At 47.4% G+C, this 10,010-nt stretch overlaps 1 protein-coding gene across 1 annotated transcript; it reads right to left on the bottom strand.

Moving 5' to 3' along the window:
- Nucleotides 1-5,565: 5,565 nt before the first annotated feature.
- Nucleotides 5,566-9,400, bottom strand: LOC119312273. Its single transcript, XM_037587998.1, has 2 exons — nucleotides 7,853-9,400; nucleotides 5,566-6,125 (listed from the first exon to the last, which is right to left on the bottom strand). The coding sequence occupies exons 1-2, from the start codon at nucleotides 9,294-9,296 to the stop codon at nucleotides 5,932-5,934; spliced, it is 1,638 nt and encodes a 545-aa protein (XP_037443895.1). The 5' UTR covers nucleotides 9,297-9,400; the 3' UTR covers nucleotides 5,566-5,931.
- Nucleotides 9,401-10,010: the final 610 nt, after the last annotated feature.

The following is a 10,010-nucleotide window of genomic DNA, read 5'->3' on the forward strand; positions in this document are numbered from 1 at the left end:
TCCTCCTCCGTAGTGCTTGGCGAAGCCCTGCAGGAGAACCACGAGCTCCACCACCACGCCGTCGTGCTGCCGGAGTTCTCCCTCAACTTCTCCTCTCCCCTTGCTGGATCAAGAAGGAGGAGACGTCCCCGGGTTGTACGTGTGTTGAACGCGGAGGCACCGTCCGTTCGGCGCTTGGATCGGATCTTCCGCGATTTGAATCGCTGCGAGTACGACTCCATCAACCGCGTTCTTGTAACACTTCTGCTTAGCGATCTTCAAGGGTATGAAGATGCACTCCCTCTCTCTCGTTGCTAGCATCTCCTAGATTGATCTTGGTGACACGTAGGAAAATATTGAATTATTACTATGTTCCCCAACAGAGAAACCCCGGCACCCAGCAGTTTCAGCCCGCATGTGTTTTTTATGTGCGCTGCGATTTTCCTATTTGTTCAGAAAACTGCATATTTACAGATTGATCCCTATGGTTCGTTCATTTAATAACTCCACAACTGTGCATCGGATTGAAATGCTTTAAACATGTAAAATGCTTAGAATTTCACCTAGTTTCATAATTTGCAACTTTTTGACACATGAAACAGTAGGAGAGCCTCCTGCTGTGTAATTAAATAAATAAATGGGTGTATTTACATATGGTTTTTACAGGCCATCCCCTTTGGGGAGGGCTAGGGGAGCAGGAGTCTATAAAGAGGCTACAAAAGAGTTTAGAAAGGAAATTTGCTTTTCCCCAACTCTATGAGTTAAAAGGGAGAGGTCTACTTTTAATCTTGAGATCCAGGATGCTTTAGTAGGTGTTATTCCTCTCAAGAGCTTATTGTTTCTTTCTTTCCAGATGCTCCAAGATGCTTGTAAGAAGATTGCCATGAACAGTGGCTTGTTCCGGGACATTTTTGCTAGGTTGATCCAATCTAATCTTGTGCCTTGTGTATTCCAGCAAATGCCAAGGTCTGACCAATAGTTTTTGCTAAAGGAGCATTCAAAGAAGAGGTGCTCCACAGTTTCTTCCAAATTGGACTTGCAAAGGAGGCAGGTATAATCGTTACCAATGTTGTAGTGCCTTCGCTTCAACATGTTTCTGGAATTAAGCCTGACAGACAGTAAGAGCCAGTCGAACACCTTGATTTTCATGGTTGCTTTAGATTTCCATAGCCAGTTATAAGCCTGATGGGCCCGAACATCCTCGAAGTAAAAGTTGTAATACTTGTTGGCCGAGTACATCTCAGTCCCCCATGTGAGGATCCACTTGTCAGCAGCATATTGGCTGTCCTGCAGTTGAATGTCTAGGACCAGCCGTTGAAGATCTCTTGTCTCTGCATGCGCCTACACCGAGAGCGGAAGGTGAAAGGTTTCTCCTAGTCTCGTGGTCCCCAAGAAATCTTTGACTGAGAGATCCTCCTGAATAGCGAACAAGAAGGCCCGCGAGTGTGTTTCTGATAAAATATCAGCAAGCCATAAATCTTTCCAGAAAAGAATATCCTTGCCCGTGTGCACTTGAGCTTTAGCAATCCCTCGATAGATTGGCATGAGTTTTGTTACATCTCGCCACCAGAAGGAGCCGCAAGAGTCAGATGCGTGAGGGATCTTGTTACTGTAGTATGTGTTCCATATTAGCTCAACCCAAGGCAGGTCCCACCGATTGTAGAATTTATGGAGGTATTTAAGTAAGGGCCATTTACATTTGTGCCCCTAACTCGAACCCACTACTCAGATTAGTCCCTAATTTCGAAGCATGCTCAAATTTGCCCCTCCACTGTTAGTTCACTGTGTAAAAATGCCCTTCTATGTCGTTATCATCCGGTCAAAGGGCTTTGACCATCTAAGGGGCGTTTATTGGACATTTTGCCCCTGCCTCCATGTGTCACTTACATGTGGGACCCACTCAGAAAAAAAATAAAAAGGAAAAAATGTTTCTCTCACCCCCTCTGTCCCTTTCACTTACATTTGGGCCCCTCATGGCCTCTCTCTCACCTCCCACCTCTCTCCCTCTACCTCACAGCCTCTCTCTCTCTCTCTCTCTCAACTCCGGCGACCGCAAGCTGCTCAGATACCATGCGCTGCAGCCGCCAGCTCCCCGAGCACCGCAGCCCTCCCTCCATCCATCCATCCCTCTTCCTCCCTCCCCCACGACCTCTCCCTCTCTCACCTCTAAAGAGCGCCACCGTCGCCATTGCCTTCGTCTCCGCGCGGCCAACGGCAACCCCAAGCGCCTCCACCTTGCTAGGAAGCTCTTACGAGATGCCCTCATCCTAAAAGCCAACTAATTTGATGAGAGATGACTAGTGTCGAGTGCCACAGCACATCCTCCCCACCTTTGACCTCAGACCGCCGATTTTGATTCGATGTCGTTGAAGCACGTCGAACGATTCCTTCCGCCAGAGGCTAGCTCGAGATAAAGGAGCATGTCCATGAGCACCGCAGGCCAACTCTCTTCTAGCCCACGCAATGAATCGGGCAGGGGACACCCGTAGACGACGCCCCGGACCCCGTCCTCTGCCACGGTCGTCGTCGTTGACCTCCAAGATTCGACCGCCCCAAGCCACCGTAGACCTCCCTGACATCCGTTCCGCCATTGATGTAAGGTCGCGCCCCTAACGCCCTCTTCCCCCTCTTGATTCTGCACCCGTAGCTCCTAGCATGAAGCCGCCCGCCATGACCGACCTCGGGTGGTCGCATGCGCGCGTTACCACCTATCTCTGCGGCGCCCAACTCGCTTGGTGTGCGTCGCGCAGATACACTGCGCCCCTCGGGCCCTCCTCTCGCGGTCGTCCGGCCACCAACGGTGAGCTGCCGGCAAGTGAGCCGCTCACGGCCAGGCATGTCTCGTCGTGGACCAATTTTGACCTTGACGGTGGGTCCCGTGGCCCACATGCCAGGGAAGGGACAGGGCTTGTGTGTGAAAAAAATATTTTGTTTTTATTTCGGTGGGTGCACCGGTAAGTGAGAGAAAGGGTGAGAGAGACATTTTTTTAACTTTGGGGTAGGTCCCATGTGTAAGTGAGAGAGATATTGCTTTTTTTACTCTAGGTGGGTCCCACGTGTAAGTGACATGTGCATGGAAGGGCAAATATGTCCAATAAACGACCAGTAGACGGTCAAAGCCCTTTGACCGGACGGTAACGGCATAGAAGGGCATTTTTATAAGGGGAACTAATGGCAGAGGGGCAAATTTGAGCACACTTCGAAATTAGGGGCAAATCTGAGTAGTGGATTCGAGTTAGGGGCACAAATGCAAATGGCCCATGATAAAATTATTAGTATATGAGATGTATGATATAAAAATTATATCGTTAGAAACCTCTTTCACATATGATTTCGATGGTATGCTTTGTGTTACATGCATGTCATATATCATTGTGCTAACCCGTGGTCAAAGATAACCTTGAAAAATGTATTAGGCCCTATATAAGTGGAAGGAGGGAGTAGCTCAAGTGTTCTTAGTGATCACGTTTTCCGGATCTTTGGATATCGTTAAGTGTAACGATATTCCTAAAACAACATTGAGATTATGACGTTGGAAGAACGATCATATTGAATCGACCTAAACTTGTTTGTTATGAGTTGAGATAATATCGTCTCTAATCAATTGTAATAATATGGAGAGTTAACGTGTGATTTTGCTCCTTAGACCATGAGAGTATCGTGGTCGCTTCTTACCGTATGGTGGGTTTTGGGGTTGCTCAAACGTCAGCTATAACACGGTAATCATAACGACAACTTACAGGTTAATCGAAAAGTTTGACAGGTGCTTGGATAGCTCGAGAATGGGATTTGCTCCTCCAACAATGGAGAGACATTCTTAGGGCCCTCTTGGTGTGATGGCATCGATCGTCGTCTAGCCAAACATAGGTGACTTCGTCACGGGATGCCGAAACACAATAACGAGAAAGAAGAACAAAACCGGTAATGAGGATTTCAGTATAGTGAGCATTGTGATGACTCAAGAGGATATCGATGCATCCCGGGTTTTGTGAAGTATCGTGAAGCAAAGGGAACATCACATGATAACCATAGGTTCACTCGAATATCATTTGTGTGATCATAGGGATCGATATGGACGTCCATGATCCCGATGTCAGTCATTGAACGAACGGTTTCATTCATGTCTATGGATTACCGAACCTACAGGGTCACAAGCTTAAGGAAATCACGATATGTTCAGTGTTAGTAGGATGGGAGTGATGAGAATATATTTGTGAAATTGTTTCATTTATATTCGGAATATATTTGTGGAGGCGTATCCCGGGTCGATTCCTACGGCCAACCTTGCCGGTGCGTGCAAGTTGTTCCATGAAATGCCACTGCCGACGCTGACGGTCGACGACCCTGACTACGCCGCTTTCATGGAGAGCGTCATCTTCGGGGGCCGTGGTGAGGCCTTCAACTTCGACGGTCAAGGCCATGCTTTCGATCCCGACACGACCCAAAGCCAGGACGGTCGCGGCCAGTATGGTGATGACCTATTCGGTGGCCATGATGAAGATGAGATCGACGACCATGGCAACTCATGGCATGAAGATGATGACATGTATTGTGAAGATGAGGAAGAAGAGATCGACATTGCGGAGGAGCCATTGGTGTTTATCGATGAGCTCACCCAAAGGGTCAAGGCACAAAGGAGGCAAAGCATTCGCACGGGATTATACACCCAAGAGGAGGACACTTTGATTTGCGAGAGTTGGATGGAGATAGGCCAAGATCCCACAAAAGGTGCCCAGCAAAAAGGATGTCTTTTGGACGAAAGTTCACAAAACTTTTCATGAGAGAAGGAAGTTTGCCCCATACCAATTTGTGAGCACCCGCGGCATCAACTCAATCCAAAAGAGATGGGGGTTCATTCAACAAGAGCGCAACACGTATTGTCCCGCGCTTGAGAGCGTCCAAACCCGTCCCGTGAGTGGCCTAGACGTTGGTGACTTGATATGAACCAGAGAGGAAGGCTTGGTTCGTGAACGGGCAGAAAGAGATGTTCGCCCAAGACGGCCTGAACTAGGTGAGACCTCGGTCGTGGACTATGGTCGTTCATTTTGAAGGCTGGCTAGTGTGCCGGCAGCTGGCTTTGTTGTCGTCACTAAAAACTTGTTCATTGTGAAGGCAATCTAGTGTGACGGCCACTGGCTTTGTTGCCGGCGTAAAAAACTTGTTCATTTTGAAGTTTGGCTAGTGTATCAGTCACTAGCTTTGTTGGCGGCGTTAAACTAGGGAATGGCCATTTTATAGGCCGCTGGCATTGTTGCCGACCGGCATGAACCACAGCCGCTGGCGTGACTATGGCGGCTAGCATTATCTACATCTTTGTTGCTTTGAAAAAATTGCATGCAGCCGAACAAGATGTGACCGGCCACATTCAGAAATCCAGGCAGACACCATCCATTGCCATTCCCAAACGGACAAAATCCAAACAAAACAGACATCCCCATCCCTAAACGGACAAAATCCAAACAAAACAGAGATCCTTTTGGTGCCATCTGCAAACGGACAAAATCCAAACAAAAAAGACATCCTTTTGGGCTTGTGCGCCTAAAGAGAAAGATCAAAGTATTGTCCTGGGTCTGGGGAGACAAACACTGAGGCTGTTGCCAGCAAAACCCGCTTGATTTATTATGCGAGAAAGAATAAAAAGAGAAGGCTTTCAATCTCAAACTTTTGAGATACGGGGTCTTAAACATATGATTACAGGATCCAGAACATGTATCGTTTACTCTTACTGACAGTAGGTATTTAATACTCCCTCCGTCCCAAAATAAGTATCTCAACTTTAGTATAAAGTTGTACTCCCTCCGTCCCATAATATAGGAACGTTATTGACACTGTACAACTTTATACTAAAGTTGAGATTGTCAATAACGTTCCTATATTATGGGACGGAGGGAGTACTAAACTTGAGACACTTATTTTGGGATAGAGGTAATACACATCCTCATCCCATCATCCTCATCCCATGACATTCCCATGACATTCAGGACAAATACCATCTTTTGTGTGACCAACCAGAAGACGGTTCCAAGCCGGGTCATCAGTTTTCAGGTCTTGGAATTCACATTGCAAACTTAAGCTTTCTCCAGTTATGGGCATAATCTCCTCTGAAGAGCTAGCTGCGAACTTGAGCTTGTTGTCCCGGGGTATCACTGCAACCAATAAAATAAAACAAAAACAACTTAGATATGTACACCATCTGAACATCTCACTATGTTGTTTGCGACAAGTATTGACACATAAGATGAACAGCAAAACCACATGCAATGGTTTTGCTGTGCAAAAAAAGAAGACAAACAAGAGGTACAAACAGCATTGGATTGGGGTACCCTGATCAAGAGAATTCTTTCACCCTAAATATCAATGTAAACATAGGGGGCTGGCCGTAATCTGCTGCAGACCAGCGGCATGGGGCTGTGTGCTCAGGTGGCACAGGACTAGAGGCAGCGAGAGGGCGGCCGACTGAAGAAACATGAGAGTCCTGACAACAGTCCAGGTGAAATGATGTCGGATGAGGCATGTGAGGATTAAGAAAACAGTTGGAGGGGGACAGACACATGAGGGCGCCAACGGGGCTAATACTACAGGAATTTTACCTAATGAAAATTCACGTGCAGGGAGAATGGCTTTTCACTGGCCCAATACTGAGTTACATGATATAAAATACAAGCACTATCTAGAACAAAAGTATTCTAACAGAAAAAGGCAAAGATGTGACCTGATTGACCCAAACTAACCCAACGAAACACATTCTAAATCTTTTACCAACAGAAAAGTATGTGTTAAAGGTCTGTACATATAATCTAAAAGGTACAAGACATTTGCACTGATATAAAATTAGAGGACCAAGTTTTATGCTTTAGAAGAGCAATCACAATAGTGTGGTTTCTAGAGTTTTGCTTCAGAATAGCACACCAAACTAGTAGCAAAAGAAGGCTGCGTTCTGAATCAAGAACTACCACGTGCATAGATAGTGAACAGTCTCGTGAAAAGCAAAAGATCCAACAAGGAAAAAATGGTAGACTCTGGAGGACAACTTGACGGCAGAAGGAGCAAGGTATTATTATTTATAATATAGTACTCCCTCCGTTCCTAAATATAAGTCTTTGAAGAGATTCCACTATGGACCACCTACGGAACAAAATGAGTGAATCTACACTTAAAATGCATCTATATACATCCGTATGTAGTCCATGGTGGAATCTCTACAAAGACTTATATTTAGGAACGGAGGGAGTATAAAGTTTAGTGCACCTACACAACTGGAGCAGCTAAAACTCAAAACACTTGAACAGCCTAAGAGAAGATTGATGACAGCAAATATATTAAAGGCCCCAATTAATTAATATTGCTATACCAAAGCAGCACAACGCAACCTCAAAAGGCAGCAAAAATAGAAATTTTGGGACAAGAGAAAAGCAATAGATAGAAAATAACACAGGGCAAACAGCCCTGATAAATAGAGCGGTATGTGTCCAGAAGTCCTTGTGCTGAGAATCGCTAATGAAGGGGGGAACACTCCAAAGAGACCCACAGAGAGAGCAGACAGCGCAAACTACTCCCTCCGTCCCAAAAAGCATGTCTTACATTTGTCTAGATACGGATGTATCTAGACACGTTTTAGTGTTAGATACATCTGTATCTCGACAAATCGAAGAAAAGCTTTTCGGGACGGAGGTAATAGATATTAAGCATGCAGAAGTCTCACAGTTCAATTAGCCTCACAACCAGGCAGGATATGTATTGCATCATATTTAAGATAAATAGGCAAAGACACCAGTGTTACACTACCATATCCAACAGAAAGCTAAGCAAACACAACCATGTTGTATCGATACATAATTACAAGGGACAACATTTGAATATTAAGAGAGCTTACCTGTTGGCCTTACAAGGTATTTGGAGAAGACAGTTGGAAGTAGGGGCACATTAGAAAAGAAGATTTGGTGAGCTTCCATGGGTTTTTTCTCATTCACGCACGCAACATTGTAGGGCTGCTGATTGATATATTTAGTAGATGGCTGCAGATCTTCCTGGTTCATGTCAACCATGATCATCCACGGCTGTCGAGAAAGTTCATCTTTCCTCAACAGGCAGCATAGGGCGTCCGGATTGTTCGCACAGACGACTGGGAACTGGGGAAGACAGCGAGGTATGTCCAGAGCATGGAAACCATCTTGCGCCCAGAGAAGATCCAGGTTGATCCCCCAATGAATCTTCCACTTGAACTTGCTACCATCCCCGATATCCAAAGTCCATACTGTGATCTTTTGGAGAGGCTGCTGCTGCCCTTGGATTCTCTCAAGAGGCGGACGCCAGCCATCAATGCGGACAAAGTGCATCATGCCGTGGCTGACGGACACACGTCGGAATCTCTCCGCTAAGCACTTTGCCATCTGTGCCTTCTTAGCGTTCTCTTTTCCTCCAAGGAAAGGCATGATCTGTAGCTTCTCAGAGTACCCATCTCCTCCAGGGAAAGGCACGAAGTGGAGCACCGGGGACTCTAAATTGGAGAAGTCGCATAGCAGGACACCGCTCAAGTAGTCGACACAGCAGAGGAACCTGTGGCCGAAAGCAAGCACCTCCGCAGTTGACCAGAGGATGGGGAACTGGGTATTGCTCTCGTCTTGCGGCTGGGGGGCAGGCATCTCGGGGAAGCGTTTCCACTCTTTGGTCTTGGAGTTGAAGACGTAGAGCTCGACAAACATGGAATAATTGTCAGGGCCATTCTCTTTATGGTAGACCTTGAGGTCGGAAACGATGTAGCTGTTGTCCGGGAGGCGCAGGATGCCTGTGTCGAATTTTGACATCAGAAACGGGCTTACCATGGGCTCAGTGTACAGAGGGAGCTGATCCACCGAGGGGGTACGACCAGCTGTGTAGACGAACAGATCTGACGGCAAGTCGTGGGGCTGTCTTGGGATGTTGATTTCGAAGAGGACGAGGTCCTCGTCAGTTGCCCGGACGTAGGGATACGCGGGCAGGCGGGAGGGGGCCACGGGTTCGACTGAGCCTTCCCGCGGCCACTCGAGATCGAGGTAAGAGACCTCTGGAGGATCCGAGAGGGCGAAGGACAAGAAGCAGCGGTGGCCGGCGGCCGTGACGACTTCAACGGCGGTCTTCTTCTTATTGGCCGCCTCACGTGCAGCGTCTAGGTCGGCATGGCTGTGGGTGCGGCCGAAGCGATCCAGCATCACCCAATCGGGGAAGACGACGGTCTTCTCCTCTGGCTCTGGCGCGACTTCGGTGGCCATGGCGGCCTCCTCCTTCGACTCTCGCGCGACTATGGTGGCTACGAACATCTCCTCCTCCAGCCCGGGCATGGCGATCGGATCTGGAATTTAGCAGCCGCCGCCTCCACAACCCTAACCCTAGGTTGTTCTTCTTTTGGCGGCGCGGAGGGGTGGGGGGAGGGGAAGGCGCTGATGGGCGGGGAAATAGGGCAGCGTCTCGCCTTTTAGCGCGAGCCGTGAGGTAATGGGCTAGCCCAACGCGGGACGCCCTGAATGGGCCGCCTCACTCACTGCTGTTTGGTTCCGCACACGAGAGCAACTAGTTAACGAGCGCTCTCCTTCGGGAGCCTCGCAACGATCAGGGCCACTTGCCGCGCTCTTAGTCATTCGCCACGTGTCACGCTCTGGACGCTCCCTCTGGATTTTGTTTTTTTCTTTTTTGCACGCATTTTCGGCTTTTTAAACGGTTTTTTTCTTGGATTTTTTTGACGTTTTGGTTTTGCCCCAGTCTTCCTTAGCTTTTCGATATAAAAAATCGAAAAAAATTATTTTTGCGTGAAAAATATGTGTTTTTTTCCTTTCGCGAAAGTCACGGTTTTTTCTTTTGCGAGAGGCACGGGTGTGCTTTAGCGAGAGTCACGGCCGTGCCTTTCGGAAACGAAAAAAAAACGCGTTTTCTATTTTTTTTCTTTCGCGAGAGTCACAGTTTTGCTTCCGCGAGAGGCACGGTTGTGCTTTCGCGAGAGTCACGGCCGTGCCTCTCGTAAAGAGAAAAACAAAACGTGTTTTCTGTTTTTTTTTCTT

This window comes from Triticum dicoccoides, chromosome 5B, assembly GCF_002162155.2.
Source record: "Triticum dicoccoides isolate Atlit2015 ecotype Zavitan chromosome 5B, WEW_v2.0, whole genome shotgun sequence".
Lineage (NCBI taxonomy): Eukaryota > Viridiplantae > Streptophyta > Magnoliopsida > Poales > Poaceae > Triticum > Triticum dicoccoides.

Excerpts from the sequence above, each read along its gene's own strand:
- LOC119312273 (XM_037587998.1), bottom strand. The coding sequence starts at position 9,296 with ATGCCCGGGCTGGAGGAGGAGATGTTCGTAGCCACCATAGTCGCGCGA. Across the intron at positions 6,126-7,852 it reads ATACCTTGTAAGGCCAACAG|TGATACCCCGGGACAACAAG; the intron begins GTAAGCTCTCTT and ends TATTGGTTGCAG.